Source organism: Seriola aureovittata, chromosome 2, assembly GCF_021018895.1.
Source record: "Seriola aureovittata isolate HTS-2021-v1 ecotype China chromosome 2, ASM2101889v1, whole genome shotgun sequence".
NCBI classification, from domain to species: Eukaryota; Metazoa; Chordata; class Actinopteri; order Carangiformes; family Carangidae; genus Seriola; species Seriola aureovittata.
In genome coordinates, this window is record NC_079365.1 from 17,311,739 (window position 1) to 17,331,364 (window position 19,626).

General features: G+C 40.0%; 1 protein-coding gene across 1 annotated transcript; it reads right to left on the reverse strand.

Moving 5' to 3' along the window:
* Positions 1–336: 336 nt before the first annotated feature.
* Positions 337–19,537, reverse strand: camk1a (calcium/calmodulin-dependent protein kinase Ia). The gene is made up of 12 exons (XM_056363956.1): positions 19,345–19,537; positions 17,859–17,977; positions 8,452–8,583; positions 7,345–7,419; positions 6,723–6,861; positions 6,483–6,609; positions 6,125–6,200; positions 5,928–6,040; positions 5,755–5,833; positions 5,081–5,168; positions 4,741–4,918; positions 337–3,068 (listed from the first exon to the last, which is right to left on the reverse strand). The coding sequence occupies exons 2-12, from the start codon at positions 17,942–17,944 to the stop codon at positions 2,965–2,967; spliced, it is 1,197 nt and encodes a 398-aa protein (XP_056219931.1). The 5' UTR covers positions 17,945–17,977; positions 19,345–19,537; the 3' UTR covers positions 337–2,964.
* Positions 19,538–19,626: the final 89 nt, after the last annotated feature.

Here is a 19,626-nt window from a genome sequence, read left to right on the forward strand (position 1 = left end):
TGTCAAGATTGGTAATTCTGTTACAATCCATCACAGTGATCCACTGTGGTCGTTTTCAACAATAATTTACAGCAGTGCTGTTTGGGTTACATTATATCACATGTTCATTGTGTCCATTATATCTTAGACTCATAGGTTTTGCATATTCATCACTCGGCATGACAATGGAAGAAGGAGTTAAATAACTGAAGGAGTAAAGATGTAAAATAAGTTATAAGTAAATTTTTTGTATGCATTGCATTTTGTAGGTCATGTGTTTGAATCGATTCTGTACAAACCGCAGTGTTGTCTGTGTAACTGACATGAAGTAATTGTGTAACGACGGAACACACAATGCATAGACAAGGAAGTTTTATTTCATTTCCTGCAATCATATCTCTGTGGGTACAAATCATTGTATTTTCTAACATCTTATTCAATAACCCATGATGCATTGCATCCATACATTTGTAGCTCAAAACAGCTTTTACAAAAAAGGATATACAATATATACTTATATTTATATATATAATATACACGTGTTTCTTTATGCATTTAGATGTGTTTGTAATGGGTAAAATAAGCTTTTTTTTCTTTAAAAAAACAAAACAAATTAAAAAAAAACCCCAAAATACAGCCAAGTGGAAACAAATCCCAGGTAAGGTTCAACAGAAGGTCATTACCAAACAAATAATAGCCAGTTTATCAAAGTCATCAACATTGGCTAGCTAACAGTTAACATGAAGCCCTTCACACACAGTTTGCATATTTTCCACAATTACAGTCATGTAAATCCAGAGTGATTGCCCTCTGTTACTGTACTATGGACCTGTATGTATCAATGACAGATCGAGGGAGTTGGTTTAATGTGGGCAACAAAATTCTATCAAATTCAACAAAATGTTACGGACTGGTTCTCTACAGTTAACTAATAATACAGTATTATGTCATGACATACCTTAAATTAATAATGGTATGGTATGATATGATATCAGAATTAAAGTACTTTTAGCTATTAGTTGCTCCATCTGTCCTTTCGGTGTTAAATCTCTTGCAGAATCCTTCGTCTGAGTCACATTTTTAAAAGAAGATGACATATCTGAGTCTACAGTAAAACATTCCCACTTGTATGGCTTTAGTACTGCAGTCCTTTTACTCAGGAGGACAAATGTAGAGCTCGCACACTGGCAGACAGGAGATGTTTCCAGCACAATGATTTTGTTTCTCTCTTTTGTACTGTGACTGGCACCTGTTTAAAATTGGGATATGTGTTTGTTTGTTTTTTCTCTACTTGTGTCTTGGTATCAGACAGGAATAAATAGTTTCAGAAATTCTACATGAGCAATGGAAAAAAAAGAAAAGACAGAAAGAATAATCTGAGATGGAAATAATCATAGTACAGGAGAAATGTCACTCAGGTAGAGACTTGACCATCAGAGTCAATGCAAATGATAAGTCCACTGTGCTGTGTTGTACTTTGTCAAGGACATTACTTCTGGTGTTACTCACTTCACATTATATAGCTCAAAATTACAGTATTACATCATTTTTCAATACAACAGAGTAATAATAATCATGTGTGTTTATACTAATTGATCATCATTCATGTAAACATATTTAACCAGGTCATGCAAACAGTAGACCAAAACTTCTTCCACTAGAGGTGCACAGCACAGAGCAGGCGGAGCGCCCAGACTGAGATCCCTCTGACTCAGGGTTAGACGGGCCTGAGTCAGACCGAGAGACTGACAGCCGGCGGATTGTCAGAAACAGAACACGGAGGATGAGCGTGACATGAATATGATCATTTTCTTCCCATGCATTGTGGATGCTCAGCATAATTGCATCTTCAAAGTAACTCTCCTCGTCCAGGGAGGAAGGTCAGATTCTTGTGTTTGACAAACTTACAGGGATCTCAGTTTGAGCCTCTGGTAACAGAACAGCCATAAAACAAAATAAAACAAAAAAAAGTCTCCTTTTGATATTCATACATTTCTATGTTTTCCCCGACAGAAGCATGCAGACACTCCAGGTCAGAACCACTCTTCACAAACCCAGTCTGAGCCAGAATATAGAGTCCATAACCCCCAGAGGTACCCTCCACTTTCACGTATCTCCTTTCCAAAAAGGCTTTAAACAAAAGGAGTAAATACAGAAACACTTAATAATGACACTTAATGTGAGAAAAAAGACAAGAGTGATCAAACAGAACAAATGGGCAGGTGGAATCGGTAGACGCCTTGCGATTAACTCTATTCAACTAAACAGCTACTTGGTCAGTGACTGAGTCACATTGATGGGTAAAGAGTATAAAGACATGCAGGAGTAGCTTTCAGCACTGTTTCCCCTTTAAAAAGTGTTCCCCTCTTCTTTGTGCCCTGTCTGGCCAGATTTTTGGAGAAAGCTGCCAGTAATGTAGAGTGTGTGGGCCGGATGGATGTAGACACACAAGTAACTGTGATTAGAGGTAGATGTGACAGATAATGTGAGAACAAAAATAATGAAGGAGACTGCCTTTAGGCCACTGTCTCGTCTTTGATTAAGACTCCAGAGGCTTTGATCATTCCTGAAGGTAACATCCAGGAGAAATTGTTGTGATGTACGCGCTTGCCAAGTGGCCACTGTCTGCAACAGCTGCACAAAGGACGACTACATGTTAGGGCTGCTAAGGGGGTTTATTTCAGGATAATCATGCAGATAGGCCCTTTTTCTTTTTTTAAATCATAAAGTCGCTGTCCATTTGGAGTCGCCTTGCATATTGTTCTGCAACGATGCTAAAACTTGTGTATATTTGAGTCAGGATGTGGCTTTGGACAAACACTTGGACAGTATGTTTCTCCACACCGTAACAGTGAGCTGCTCGCTGTGGATGTACTCTGGTGGACACTGCCTGATAACTACTCTGCATTCCTGGCCAGACTGGGCGGGTGGGCTCTGGGCGCTCCAGGGACAACACAATGTCACCATGACAACGGGAGGTTGTGCTCAGACACGACTGGCTGGCCTGCAGCAGTAGGTGCAGCTCCTCAGGCTGTCCCGATCTGTGCTGCCCTCATTGCTTCCGCGGCGGCCGTCCTCATAGTGGGACACTGGATGTTAGAGCAAAACAGGGAGCATATGAATTTAAAGGGAAATTCTGGTAGTTCTCAACTAAGGACTTATTCTCATACATTTGGCTATTCTGCCTGTGGGTCATATTACCTTTGCAATCACATCTGAGTACAGCCGCCCACAGGAAATTGGGCATATTGCGAGAGCCTCCTAAAGCTTTCCAAATAAATGTCAATTTTTCAGAAGTCATCTCAAATGCTCGTCTTTGAGACCATAAGTAAACAGCCACATGGATTAGATAATGTTTCTAACTGCATAGGGATCTACTTCTGGAACATCCAGTCACCAAACAACTCACTATTCCTATCATCTTCTTCTTCTTCTTAGGATATTAAAGAAAAATTAGTGCAATGGTTGATTATATAGCAAGCTATGATGAGGAGGATGTCATTTTACATAAGGCATTTTACAAGGTTGTCCATTTTATCTATTTGTCTCTATCTATTTGAGTTGTGAGGAAAATCTATTGGTGTCCAAAGACAGTGATAATGGTTGTATAGCTATGACAATCTGGCTGGATCAAACAGCCTCCATATATGGTAAGAGAGGCGATTACAACTACAAATCCATTTCTGTGATATCTGTTTACGTCTGTTCAAATAAAATCTATACATGTAACAGTAAGTAATAGATGTTAGCAAAAATAGCTAATCCTGGATGCTCATTTATGTGTTTACGTTTGGTCAGACTCAGAGCCAAGCGTGAAAAAGGTGAAATGTTTTTATGTAAAATATCTGTTTATTTGAAAAGAGGCTTTTGCCCTGATATTCAGTGTTTTGCTGGAGGCCTCCTGAATCTCTATCACAGAAGTGGCGGGTATAAAGTTAGCAGGAACAAATGCTACAATTATGAGAATAAGACCCTGGTTTAAAAATACCTGATTGTTTTGGTTCAGGAGCAGGGCCACACCTCTGCTCAACTTATACCTCGTTAACCCATCCTCTCTTCTCTTTTCTCGACTCACCCTCTTACCCCTTTCTTTCATCCACTGACCTCACTGCTTCATCCCCCTTTCTATCCCTCACCCCTCTATTGGATATGTATCAAAGCTTTCAAGATTCAAGTTTCTCCAATGTGATTATGACTTCATTGTTGATGTGAACGCTACTTACCTGTCGGAAACTGGTAGTTATGGTAACTCTGATATGATGAGAAGGTAGCATAAGTGTATTCCCATCCATCCATCCATCCATCCATCCATCCATCCATCCATCCATCCATCCATCCATCCATCCATCCATCCTAAATGTCCATTACTTTCATTTGGGGCTGTACAATTAATTCAAATATGATCGTAATTGCCAAGTGCAATATCCAAATCCCAAGAGCTGTAATTTTTTGAATAAAGGTAAAATGTGTCACAACAGACCATAAATAAAGCATTGTGATGCTACAGATGCATTTTTGGAACAAGACCCAACAAAAATCACATCAAAATGAAATGTAAAAAATGACCATTCCAACTGAAATTGTGACTCACATCACAATCGCTGCAAAATAATCGCAATATGATTTTTTTTTTCTGTATACCGTTTAGCCCTACTTTAACCACGTGCTGTCGTGGGACGTTCCTGGCTACTGAGTAGAGCCACACGTCTGAAATTGATTCAAAGCAAGCGTGTGTTCATTCACTGTGAACTGTTAACTTACGGCTCTCCTCCTCCCCATTCCCCAAATCATCATCCTCCTCCTCCTCCTCCTCTTCTTCCTCTGGGAGCAGATGTCCATGGCAGGGACTGGTAGGAGTTATTTGACTGGGTCCCTCGAGGCTTGTGCCCAGCTGCAACTTCCTCATGTGGCGTACCACCGCTGTGGCATTAAATGCTTGCTACATGGACACAGACAGAGAGGAAGAAAAAAAAGAACCTTCTGCGTCTGACAGCCAGTGAGACACAGAAACATCAAAGGCAAAGAAGATGTGCTCTAACTCCTGCCAATCTTAATACTGCTCTCTCAGCAGGTTGTGCTGTGATTCAGCCAAGGCACTGACCTTCCATTTACTTTTGGCAAAGTTCTTCTTGATTTGAGCACTGACAGATTCATGGATATTCTTGTCCAGAGCTGTGTCTCCACAGATCCTGTAAAGTCACCAAATGTTAGATAATTTACAGTATTAATCATTAATGATCAACTATTTATCAATTAATCAATTAATTGTTCCAGTCATTTTTCACATTAGTTCCAGCTTATCAAATGCGAAGATTTGATACTTTTCTTTTTTTTCATATGTGTGTGTGATTGTAAACGGAATAGCTTTGAGTTTTGCACTGTTGGTCAGAAAACATTTTATAGGCAGAAAGATGAATCATTTAATTAAGGAAATAATGAACACATTAATCGATAATGAAATTTTTTTTTGCTGCAGCTCTACTATCGATTATTTCTTCAAAATAATGTTTTGGTTTTTTTTTTGTTTTTTTTAGTCCATTGTCAAGGTGATCTTGATCATTTTACAATGATACAAAACATATAAAAGCAGCAAATTCTCATATGAAGCTAGAAAAACTTCAGTAATTTGCCTGATAAAAGTCTTAATAGATTAATCTCTTACTGAAATTGCTGGTGCTTAATTTCAGTTCAATTAAAACTGAAATCGTTTGTCAGGTCTTTTGATCAAGTAATTGAGAAATAGTTTCAGCACTGCACATTTCTTGACTTTCTTACCATGGATGCTGGAGGGCCTGGTCACATGTATATCTCTTCAAAGGGTCTTTTTCCATCAGGTGACAGATGAAGTCTTTGGCTGTGAACAAAAAAAAAATCACGTAATAGGACCCTCGGACTTCTTAGATTTCAGTGTTGGATCTCCTGAAGATATTTGTAGTAACTGATAGTACCTGAATCTGAGATGTCATCCCAGTACGGAGAGTCAAATTCATACTCTGCTTTCAGAATCTGCTCAAATAACTTGGCATCATTTTCATCGTAAAACGGAGGATATCCACATAACCTGAGGGAGAGGTGTTGGAGCACATTCAAAACTATAAAAGTAGCACTTTTCATACTTCCCAAGAATAAATGAGTTCTGACTTACAGGATATATGAAATAACTCCTATGGACCAGCAATCCACTGCTTTGCTGTACGGCTTCTGAGCGAGCACCTCAGGAGCTGTGAAACACACACGGCACACACATTCACAGAATGGAAAATGTATGAGCAGCAGCAAGTTATCTTGACCTTTCAGTAATACCATGCGATGTGGTAGGTCACGTTAAACAGGTAGAGAGCACTTCTGAAACACTTGCAACTGACTCAGTCGTGGATGAAAGAGCCTCTCAAAGCGCAGCGAATGAAGAGGGGATATCAGTTGAAACGGCAAGTACCGAGCTCACATGAAAGAGAGAGGGGAGGTGAGGAGAGCCTGACCGACCAGAGGAATAAACGCCTTACCCACATAACCTGGAGTACCACAGGCTGTGGACATGACACTGCCTGCTCCCTCAATTTTTGACAGTCCAAAGTCACTGATCATGATCTTGGAGTCTTCGTCCATGCTGTAATACAGCAAATTCTCTGGCTGCAAGCACAAGAAGACATGATCAAAGAGGAGGGTGTGAAAATGTGAGGAAAAGGGCCGAACTGTAAGACAGATCGAGCTGTTACATTTCTGTCTTTCATGAAATACGATACCTTCAAGTCTCTGTGGACGATCCCCATGTCGTGGAGATATTTGACTGCATCTAAGATCTGGTGGATGAGCTGGCTGGCATCCCTCTCTGTGTAGAAACCTTTTTCCACGATCCTGTCGAAGAGCTCACCTCCAGATACCCTGGCAGGTGAAAATCATGGGAAAAGAGTCCCTTACCTTTAGTTAAATCAGTCTTTTTTTCAATTAATGAATGATTTCATATTCATGTTTTCAGCCAAATAATGTTTTAACCCACATATCTTTATTTTCTAAAGTTACCAATATTAAATTGTAGGTAAATAAAATGACATAAAAAAGTGGAAAATGGCCTGGAAAATGGTCGTAAGAAGTTCTCAGATTCCATGGCAACATGCGGAAATGTCTTGTTTTTTTCCGACAAGCAGTCCAAAACCCAACGATATTCAACATACAGTGATGTAAATAGAGAAAATCAGCAAATACTGTGGCAGTTTTGCTTGATAAATTGATACATTTTCTGTCAAAATGATTAATTAAATCAAATGTTTCAACTCAAATTTACATTAATTCACAATTGCATGTTAACTGCATGCTTTCTGTCATATAATCGGTCCTTCTGTAAGACAAAGAGGAAGGACAACTCACAGCTGCATGACAAGGTATAGGTGAGATGTACTTTCAAAGATGTCCTCCAGTGAAACAATGTTGGGGTGCTTGATTCTGAGGAAAAGAAGTAGACAAAAATCACCAGTCAAAATATGAAAATGTGCCACATTTCTCTAATGCTTACTGTCAAACGGTCACCAGATGGCATTCTTGCAGCATAATTCAGATTTACAGAGTCTGTTCTGTCTTTATCTCTCTCTCTCTCTCTCTCTCTCTCTATCTCTCTCTTTTTTTTTTTTTTTTTTATTGGAAAGCCCGTCAGTTCACCCTGTTCCCCAAAAATACAAAATGACAAAATTTGTAAGAACAAACAGAGCAAAGCGTCCGATGGATACTGCCTCTTGTTGAGAATGACAGTTACTGGCTTCTGCGGCTGGAAGCATTGACAAAGAACAGCTTTGGATATTATAGCGATGGCTTGACAGAATGACTGTGAAAAAATGCCATTCTTGCACACAGAAACCTGATTTGGATCATTTATTGTCATAAACCAGCCAACAGGCAGTCAAGCGTCTCTTGTGGATCTCGAGTGGTGCTCAGAGCGTGTGAACTCACCATCGCTTTAACACAGCAGCAGCTGAAAGGGGCTAATGTGACTTTTATTGGAATGACAGTATCCCTCTCTGTTTTTCTCTGATTCTTTTTCAGCTTTCTCCATGTCTATCGCTCTCGTCACTCGCTTATCTCTTTAATGGTGACTTTGAGTGTATGGCCAAACTCCATTCTTCCACATCTTTCTCCTTCTATCATACCCTACCTCCCTCACCACTTCTCCACCCTCTATGTCTCTTTCTCTTTCTTCAATACACTGCTGCGGGGAACTCCACACCATCTCCGTCTCTGTGTGCTGTTGCCCTGGCAACAGGGACACTAAAAATAGGTCTATCTTCTTTACTCCTGACATTTCCGGTGCACAATCCTACTGTTTCTACTGACACCATGTATTTAGTCACCCATACAATTGACCCCTTGCATGTATATTGTGCAACTGTACATGCATTGTTGTAAGAGGTGTCCACTGACTAATTCCTCCTGCTGGATGTAAAGTGACAGCTGAGGCATCGCGAGGAACTTCGGTGGCATCACCTGTGTAGTACTGCGATCTCATTTTCGATGTTGTTCTCTTTGCCTTCCAACGCTTTCTTGGGGATGCACTTGATGGCCACCAGCCTCTGGGTCCTCTTCTCCTCGGCTAGAACCACCTCGGAGAAAGCTCCCCTAAAAGAGAGGCAGTGGAAACACACACGCACGCACACACACACACACACACACACACACACACACACACACACACACACACACACACACGCACGCACGCACACACACACACACACACACACAAACACACGCACACATTAGAGAAAGAATGAGAACTGTGTGGGAGTGTAGGGTGAAATGGACAAGATCAGAAAGCTAAAGGAAAGTAGGACTCATTCTTCCTCGGCTGCAGGCGATGATGGCTGAGACTGTTACACAATAGAAGATAATAACAAGAAATCCTTCTTGAAATCTTTTAAGTGCGATTGAGTTTTTAGATATTTTTGTGGCCTCATAAAATTGATTGTCAACTGACCCAAACCCTAACACTGGTACTTTTAAAAAAGATCTCCTAATACATTGCAATCAACCATCTGGGTGTGTGTTTGTGGGGCATAGGTGCGTGTGTGTGTGTGGATGAATAATTAAAAATGGTGACATTACTGAGAGGTTTAGGGAACTGAGAAAGGCTATGGGAGGTGAAGAAACAGTCACATAGAGACATATATAGGAATAGCAGTTGCTTTGAAAAAAAAACAAAACTATTTTTAATCCATTCAATAATGGATGCAGTAAATGTAGTGTAGCTGTTTCTGAGGGAGACTAGACTGCATTATGGATTATGGTCTGGTGATGATGAGAGCGAGAATAGTGTGTATTTACACAGTCTCCCCACAGGAGCGTGGGAGGGAGCTCAGGAGGAGGCCTGAACGCACGAACATTGTCAGCAACCACAGGGATCCTTTACATGTGTGTGAAACAGCACCGTCATGCAATACACAATGGATGTTCAAAGTAGCATATATTTTGTCTCCTTCTCTATTTGTCACACCATGGACCATCTTTAACTTAACACTTAAGTCTGCAACCTTGAGTACAAGGATGCAGACTTCAGAGTTGCTGTTGCCAATAGCGACCCTGTTTATTCTGCTTTTAATGGTTATTAACAGCTAATCTGAAGAGTTATTGTGCAACCTGACCGCTTCTCAGTAAACCTCCCCCGCTGTGATTTTTTTTTTTCCCATCATGTCATAATAAATGCTCAGTGTGAATGTGTGGTAAATCGTTGAGATGGCTTTGTACCGTGGCCATCTTGTGCTCAACGAACCAGCGTAGCAGAAACGTTTGCATAGTGAAGCTGATGCACAAGAGGAGAGCCGATTCTCACACACATCTCCGGTTTCATTTTTTTTTTTTTTTTACAGAGTCCTTAAAATAATCTCAAAGCAAAATCACATAAAGCTCCAATTCCCTTCAACCCATAAAAGCATTTTAATGTGTTTAAGTCTGCAGCCTCTATGGCCAGGGTTTCATCAGAGGGTCGAGAGTGTTAAACTTCTATTATCGGTCAGGAACAATCTATTTAGTCTTATTGGCTGTTTGAAATAGGACAGTCAGGGGGCTGACGCTATAGGACTCAGAAATCTGAAGGTGAGGACTGATGTGTCAATATATCATGAAAATGTGGAAAATACTTCCTCACTGAAAACAGCATTTCTGTTGTTTGTAAGATTAGATTACCAACACATGTAGTATTTCTTAGATGGAGAGGAAGCTTTGCTTGTTAGCTTTCAAAATGGACCAATTTAAGGCAAGAAAAATTGCATCAGGTTTACTTGAGCCCTGAAATACGGTGCAGTGACAGCGATGAAATCCTCAAAATCCAGCTATCTGTTGTTTTCAAGCGATGCCTGCGGCTATCGAGAAATGGCGATGTCAGTCAGCCCACCACTTTGGTCCAGACTTAAATGTCTCCACAACTATTGGATGGATTGCCATGAACAGATGCAATGAACAGATATTCATGGTCCCCAGAGGATGGTGATTACTCTACAATATTGTTAGAGCAATTTATGGTATGCTAGTACTACAGCAAATATTATCGACAGTTTATACTGTATGTGACCTGATCCACGGTCATAGATCCGTTTGTTAATCAAACCTTTATTATGTAATACAACTTCTGAAAGAAAAAAAAATCCCAGAAATGAAATATAGTTTGTTCGTATACGATCGTGTGACTGCATGTGAGCTGGACTGACAGTTGAAAAGCTATGTAGAACTACATGTCTGCATCATTTCACCCAGTATTTTTGACTGACAGAATGACTGAGAGCAAGTGAAAGAGCTAGAAGAGGATGTACACACACACATACACACAAACACACACACACACACACACACACACACACACACACACACACACACACACACATACACACACACACACACACACACACATGCATGCACACACACTTTTCTACTGTTGCCGTGAGACACATTGTAATTAACCATCCAGTTGCTCATTTCTCCTTGGAGACGTAGTAGGGGTGGGCTCTCAGCGGGTTTGGGAGAGGAACACAGGATGGAGGAAAAGAGGAAGCTACTGTAGCTGTTACTCTGAACTAATAAGATTTTGTGAAGCACTAATGTGTACATCTCTGCATTAGACATGAGTAAAATTGGTTTATGTTACTGTCCAGCCTTATAGACTGCAGTCTCTTCAGTCTCTTTCATTCCACAAGCAATCAGCAACAAGCCACTGAAATCTTTGACACATCATTTTTTTATCTATTTTATGCCAGAAAAGAATTCTGGCACACATGTTAACTTGCTGCTAACAAATTTAAATAAATAAGTTTCTCATGAGTCATTGGTCTCAAGACTCATGTCTGACGCATCTGTCAGCTCGGCTGTTTTTGTGCACATGAACAACACTGCCACAGCATCTATACAGATACTAACAGATAAACTGAAAATCCATAAGATACATAGATGCACCACGAAAACTTAGGAAATATCCTAACTAGTTGAGACTAACTGGTAATGTGCAAATCTGTTGCTAGCACCGTCCAATCAAAAGCAATTAATTGAAATTCACTCTACCGTTTTAAGAGGGCAAATTATATATTAAACTCAACTGCCAATAGGTATCACTTTATTTTATCTATATTAAACAAGATCTCTTATCAGTATGTGTTTTTTAGACCTAGTATGGAGTTTAGAAAGATTGTGCTAACCTAGCTAATGTTATTTGGCCATTTAGCAAAATGTTATTAGCATAAGTCTTGGTAATTTGAGGTATGTAGTGTTATCAATGCATCAGATGTACAGTCAAAAATGGAAATATAATATCACATGCAGATCAACATGCTGATGCAAACAAATGAAGAGACTGTGTAGGGCCTGATCCAGGCCTCTTATTAGTAAGGTGTGACCTAATATGTTGAGAGACTCTGTCCCCCCTTCCCGGAAAATCTTCAATCTAAAATGGCTCTATGTTAGCAAGCTAGCAATAGTTTTGTCACTTATTTCAGTTGCTTATGGTTATGTTTTGTAATGATTAAATGCTACATTTATTAACAGCAGCAGAGTCACCAGAAGGTGATCGGGGTTGGAAGATGGGTGTACAAGGTGCAAAGACTGTCGCACCAGAGACCAGGGTTTGTATCCACAGTCCCCTCTGTGTTTATAGGCCTAGGCAACAAAAGCACTTTGGTTAAGGTGAGGGAAACATTTGTTATTTTGGTTAAATGAAAATAAAATCATGTCTGAATTCACTGTGAACTTTTTCTGTATAAGACCAAAATTGTAGGGGACAGTGTTGCTGAGATTATAACTAGGCTAGGTTTGGACTTCTGAACAGCTGCTGCACCCAGCTCTACACACGATCAAGAGAGTGATGTAATTAAAGCTCACTGCATCTGCCTCACAATGATGGATGTTTGCCACACTTCATAATGTTATTTTTTTTTTTGCATTAGCGAGATGCACTATCAATCAGGTAGAGTCAGGCCCCTTGGACCTATTGCAGACAGCTAGGACCATCCATCAGTGTATCGATCTCACCTGATGCAAGTGCTCCCTTCAAGCCTCACATGCTTCCAAGTTCCAAAAAAAGCTTTCTCTTTTTAGCCTAATCCATTTTGTGTGTGTGCTGGTTGGTGTGTGTGTGTGTGTGTGTGTGTGTGTCTGAGTTGAACAGAAAACAGTGGCATATGTGCGGACATATAATATAATCCCATTCCAACCAAACCAATCTCCAGATCCATTCTTATATTATGAAAATTAACATATTTTATTCATAAAAAAAATAGCTCTCCTCTGGACCATTCACAAACAGTCATACAAATGTATGTCCTCCATCTACTCTACTAAAGTCACGTGTAGGTCAAACCTCTTAGCTCCACTGCTCTGCTCTATAAACAAACCAACCAGCACAAGTGCTTTCCAACAGTGTTTAGTACTACACAGTCACAATGTTTATGCTCCTACACATGATCCACCTGGACTCCAGTAGCTCTTAAATCTGCCCTGCCCCATTTTGTATCTTTTTTTCTTTTTTAAGCCGCTATGAAAAAAAAATCATTTTTAGTTATCCTCTGTTTCTGAGTGCTACATTCAAAAATATATCATGTGCCAAATATCTACTGTATGTTTGAATATCCTCAGTTAAAAAACATGCAATTTAATAATGAATCAAAAAGCACTAGGACCATAGAAAATGGCTGCTGCTCCTGCTGAGCATCAACACCAGATTCTGAAACTCTTTGCAGGTTTTCTTGCTTAGGGCTCGCTATTTTGGGTGTTCATGTTACTTTCATCCTATCACAAAACTGTTGAGTTTTAGTTTTTTGTGATGGAGAGATCTGAAAGGAGATTTGAGCATCAGCAATACACTTAAGAAGTACTCTGCTGTGGATGGTTTTAACATTAACTGCTGTGCTGCAGTCTGAAATTGTTTTGTTAACTGGCCCCGTGCTCTTCATTTCTGTCAGACAAGTTGCCAGCTCTGGGATATCTCTGTCCACAGGGCTCGCAAACTGAACTAATGTCCATGCATCAATATCACTACTCCTAACTAACCCTCTAAGTACATGAAAACACCAAACCCTGGACAAAAGTTATCATCTCAAAGTAATTTCAAGTTACATTTAATGAAATTTTACACGGTAGACATGATGTCTGCATAAAGAGTTGATACAGAAAATAACAGCTGCTCTACTCTCTCCTCCTATCCTATCTTTAACAACAAGACTATGTCAAAACCTAATGTATGGCTGGACCATGTATGGTCAATGTGAAATTGCAGGAGAGTTGAAAACTGGAACCACTGTAAATATCTCCTCTTAATGGAAAGTAGCTAAAGCCCCCTCAAAAAGTCGCTCCATGTTGCTAGATGATGTAATATGCTAATTAAATTCATGAGGTCATTTCGATGCATTTGCATTATCTCTGTGCTTCTCTCCCACTCCCTGTGCTCACATATACAGTATTTCAATACAGTTAAATTCCCAATAAAGCTGTTCTTATTTACATGATTTTATGTTGTCAGACAATGAAACAAGTTTGAAATAGTGACTATAACCTGGCCCATTAAGACTAACTGTTAACCAGCCATTTTCAGGCTGCTGCTCTGCACTGCTAAAATCCTGATTTTATAATCGCAAAATCATCCGACAAATTCATCATATCCACAAGTTATAGACAACAGCTGTTCTGTGATTTTGGCTACTTGTAAAAATTATCACTCAGAGATTTGGAGTCTCATCCACGTCCATCTCAGCTGCTGTGTGGTGAGTTGAATGAGAGGCATAGAGAGGTGTGTCTGTAGTGGGAAATCCTGACTTCACGCTCGCAGGGCATCACTGGTGACTCTCTCCTACAGGAAACAACTAAGGTTCCTCCAAAAAATCTTTTGTAGAGTTGCTAAAGGGATCTGAAAAGTTCTAGTGACCAAAGCTGGTTGGTAACATTGCCTGTAAACACACCTGATGACGTAATAGAAACTGTTTGTGCCATTTCATTTGGAACAGCCAATGGGGAAACTCCAACACTCGGCCAGCTGACCAATGATGTAACTTCAGCCCCCAGTCAACTCAAAAGACATTTGCGTTTATAGGGATGGCCTCAAGTTCACATTTTAGATTATCTGAATGAGCCAAAAATGTTTTTGTCCAAAAAGGATATAACGTCTTAATAGATGAGCTTTAGAGGTGCTGATATATGGATTTTATTACCTTTGGACGAAGACAGACTAGCCTACCGGTTCCTGCCTGTTTCCAGTTTTTATAGTCGTCTAAGCGAGGGTTAACTGGTATCTAGCAGTAGCTTCATATTTACCGTACAGATATGCGAGTGGTATTAATCTTCTCATGTAACTTTTGACAAGAAATCACATTGATGAGTCTTTCCCAAAATGTCAAACTATTCCTTCAACGATTATATTCATTATCATTATTAAAAGAAACATATTTATTCACTTTCTGCCTTTTATTTCTCCTTTAAACGTTTCACTTTTTCAATCTGTGGCACTGAGACACAACGCCACAACGAACATCTGTAAGAAGAGTTATATCAGAGCTGTCTTATTCATTTCATCCTCAGTATATAACATTGTTTAAGCCTAACAGTGTTAATGAGAATGACAAAGCAAACAGGTGTGATCAAAGAGTGATAGTCATGATAACTGAAGAGTGAGGGGATTTTTTTTATTTATTCATCTGCTAACCCTACCTTAAGGACAGCTTGTCCTGAAGTGGACTACAAACAGAGGTAGAACTGTGAGGATTAGCCGGATCTGAATATAATATTTCAACATAAATCAATTAACTTCACACACTGAATTCCTGGATAAAGCTCCACTGTAATCTCCTCTCCGAGCATAAGGAGCTTTCCGTCAACACATTAATTCTGCCCTCTGCCAGGTCCAGCTATAGTGACAGGAGGGAAAGAATATTACTACAGCTTTTTCTCTCCTATTTTCCTGAAATGAGAACATACTATCCTGGCAATTGACTCTTTAAATCCTTGTTACATAATCCTTAATATCATCCTTCTAAATTACAGTCACTGTTTTAAGTTCCTGTGAAGTCTCAGTGGAATCGTAACAGAAGTTATCAGCGTTTAGCAGCAGTCATGAATTCTCAAATATACAGCCTGCTAGTCAAAGTGCACTGCACACAGCATGCACAGCTCTGAGACAGACTGACGGAGTCTTATTTGGCGTCCTCCTGCAGGACTCAACACACCCAGACAGCCTCATCATCTACCCACTGATAGTTCACTTTTTTTTGGATGTGGACCAGAGTTGTGCAGTCATTAATATCTGATTCTGTGCAGCCTCTCTGGGGAAGCAGGTGTGATTCCAAGAAGAAAGAAAACAACCACACTCCATATGGCACACTCGTGTCATCACAGGTGGACATGTGCTAGGTCACTTGTACTTGGTTTTAGAGGGGGGCGGAGATGTGCCCCTCGACCATCTGGGCTCAATCCTGTCCCCCTGAAGCGTGCAGTCACAGGTCTGTGCGGGTCCAGCCCTCACCATTACTGTCTGCAAGGCAACCTTCCCCCTAGCTGGTTGAAGATTAATTCTGCAATTTATTATAAGAGGCATATTAAATCAAAATGTAAATGTAAATATAATCTATTTCGGATCCCAGGCTGTCTAGCAATATAAAATGTAATCAGGGCCACAGGAAATATAAGTTGCCACCTGGTTTCATGTGGGTGGATTGAACTTGGGTTTTTTTCAGGCAAATTGCAGCCAGCAGTTGCAGTAACAGGTCTGTGTCATCTTCAGTCAAAAGTTTTCTCTTGATTAACTGTCTCTTACATGCCCCCAGTCAATCATCACATGATCAGATAAAGGTGTAGCTGCTTCCCACATTCGGAGAAGATGGAGTCGTGTTCAGAATCCCAATTTTAACTAGGTTGCATGATGTGGTAAGAAAAGAACCGTTGTATTTAGTCACATAGTTCCAGGCAAGGTGGCAGGATGACATGTGTGCTTTCGCAGCTTTCATTGAAAAGAGAAAAATGTTTGTGCACTAACAAGAGCTCAAAACCAAGTTAGATCTACTATGCAGGTCAGTCTGCCTAAATATCATCTCCTCTGTTATACCAGTACAACTGTTCACATTATCGATGCTGGGATGATTGATCTAGGTTCTTGATTTTATTATATTTAACGTGGATAAAAATGTATAGAACGATGTGTGAAATGGCTAAGATAGTGAATCTGCCATCAGCTGTTCAGGTCACTCTAGTTTTTAAAGACAGTTACTCATCCTGACAAACACTGATGTAATATCCGAGGAAGAAAAAATAAGGTGTTGTTTAATAACAAACATAACTCCATGTAAGTGGCCTCACATACCTGCATGCGCACATTTGCATGTGCAAACATACACAAATGTAGTTCCAGATACAATGTTTTTTTAAGGTCTTGGTCAACAACAGTCAGAGATTGATAAACCTGAAGCCTCATCTAAAACAAGATTTATTTACGTTATTAATGCTTTTTATATATGCTGCTATTTTCTTTGTATTGACTTTGACAAGTCAATCCATAAAACTTAACTGCAATCCCTTTAAAATGCCTTTGTACCTCTGAGAGGAAAATCAAGTTGGCAAGAGAGGGGAGGAAAAGTACTTTTGAATACTTTTAGAGGACTGGGAAATAGTTGAGTCAGCATCCAACAGTGGCCAGGAACAAGACAAGTCTGAGTCAAAATAGACATAAGTGAAGGTCATATCCAAAATGTCAATCAAGTTTCTTGAGACAGACTCCAGAGTCTACACTCAAATTCTGCAGCCCTGGCAGGATGGACAGATGGGGAAAAACTAAGTAATGGGCCCCTTGTGACCCCTTGGTTTCTTCGGCACTATGTAAATTGTGTACTGTGGGTATTGGCACGTACCCATCCATTACAGTGCATACAGCATGGGCAGCTCCCTACTTGGTGCCACGCTTGCTGGTATTTTGATTTAAACGTGTAATCCATGTAAGAACAACAAAATCTCTGATAATAAAAACAGATTTCACAAAGGGCATCCTCTAAGATAGGGCCTCTAGACTAACCCATATTTAAGGGTCAGTTCAAAATTATGTTGTTAGTGTTTGTCTAGTTATGTAGATCATTTTCAATTAATGTTCAAAGAGTTTGAGGTGTCCACAGCTGAAACCTCTGCAGCCACCCCAACACATGGAGCCAAATGGAAACAGTCCAATGAAGGTAAATGGCACTAAAAAGGACTGGAAGAATTGAAGAGAATGACACCTTTCCTGAATAAATGTCCCAGGTATTTATGTACCGACTGACACACAGTGAAACTGGAGAGATCATGGGCCCCTGAGGGTCTGAGGGTCACTTTTGCAGTAGCCCACTTTGCCCAGTTGGTAATCCAGCCTTGTCCTGATATCAGTGCTAAATTTACAGTATACAACTTACGTTCCCAGCACTTCTTTGAAGTCATAATGTTCTTTGATGTCTGATGTCTTCTTTTTCCATCCATTTCCATCCTCTCCAAGAGGCATCCTACAACGCTGATCGGATTCGCCACACTACAGCTACGGGGCAAGAAGAACAGAGTTAAAAACTTTGAATAGACTCAGAGTAGAGTTTTATCCCCCACATGTGCCCTCTGGTTTTTCATGAAAATAAGCAATTAAGACAAAAAAAATTCCCCCAATACCTATATTACAGTAGTTTTGATTTTTTTTTTTTTTTTTTTACCACTTTCCGATGTTGTCTCTGTTAAACACATCATTCCGGCACACAGTGGGGAAGTAATAGCTAAAACTTGACTTGAAATATTACACCACAATTCACTCTGCCACTGTTTAACATGCTTAATTAAGTAGTATTTACACTGCAAGAGATGTTCTGCCTCTGCATCAGCTCAATCGATCCATTACAGTTTGTCTGACTGATGTGACTGTTGCTTAAAACCTGCAGTCATTAAATAAACCATTGATTTTCCTGATGAAGTACTCTGGTCGCTGCATCTCATGCTTGGGTTTTTAACACCACTACATTGAAGCTGTAGCCTGCTGCAGTCTTTTTCTCTTTCCTTTAAATATTTGCTCTTCATTCCATTTATGAGATGGGATACATTAGAGAGAACACTTTTATGAGGCTGAGGGGAATGTTAAGAACAGACTGACACATAAAACAGAAACAAGAGACAAAAATAAACTTGCACACTGATATAAAGATATGACTACTACCCCCTCCCTCCCAGCCCCCTAAAAAAACTACACAGGGTAACCACATACTTCTTTGCTTAGAACCGGCCTTGCAACAATGAATAGCAACAAATAACAGCTTGAAAGTAGGGCAAACAGTGCAGCAGAGACGGTCGCAAGAAAGGGACCATGTAGCCTACCGTCGCAAAAACAAACGCATGGTCAGTAGAGGCAGATACCAGCTGGGGGACCTGTGCTATATTTAACATCTGAAGCTTTAAACCTTCATTTTGCTCTGAAGAAAGAAAAAAAAAACACAGATACAACAAGAGCTCTGCTCGAATGGAAACTGTATTCCACTGAGAAACATTTGATAAGCTGCTCTGCACTAAGGCTGCAGGGCGTGAATGACAACCAGGAGGATAAATGGAAATTATAAGGTTTTGCCGGTGCAATATGTCTGCAATGATGAAATTAGTCTGTTTTTTTTTTTTTTTTTTTTTTTTTTTTATTTGTCGTAGTGATCATGCATGTAAGCTACAGTAAAGAAAAGGCGGTGTGGGTGTGCGCACCGTAGCCTATACTGCAGCGCTCAAGGGTATGACAGTCAAAGGAAGGCAGCATCTTTAGGTTAAATCAGGAGGCTGCAGATATGCGACATGGAAGCTGCTTCAAGTTTTATTGCTTAAAGAAAAAATATATATACACGGTTGACAGAGGAAATATAAATGGGAGAAAAAAATACATACCTAAATGGCGATCTGTAGCTGTGATGTGTTCTCCTTCCCTCTGGGAGCGATGTGGTTGTTGTGCTTGGGCGCAGCGCTGGGTCCGCTCAGACTTCTCCTGACGTCAAGAAAACCAGACGTCTGTGGACGTAGTGCAGCATAAAATCACTCACTGTTCTCTTAACAACGTGATCTGCGATTCACCTTATGATAGTCGAACCACCGTCTGTTATGTGAACAGCTTTTTTGGTACACCTGCTTGTTATTTTATTTATTTATTTATTTATTTTTGAAGAAATCTTC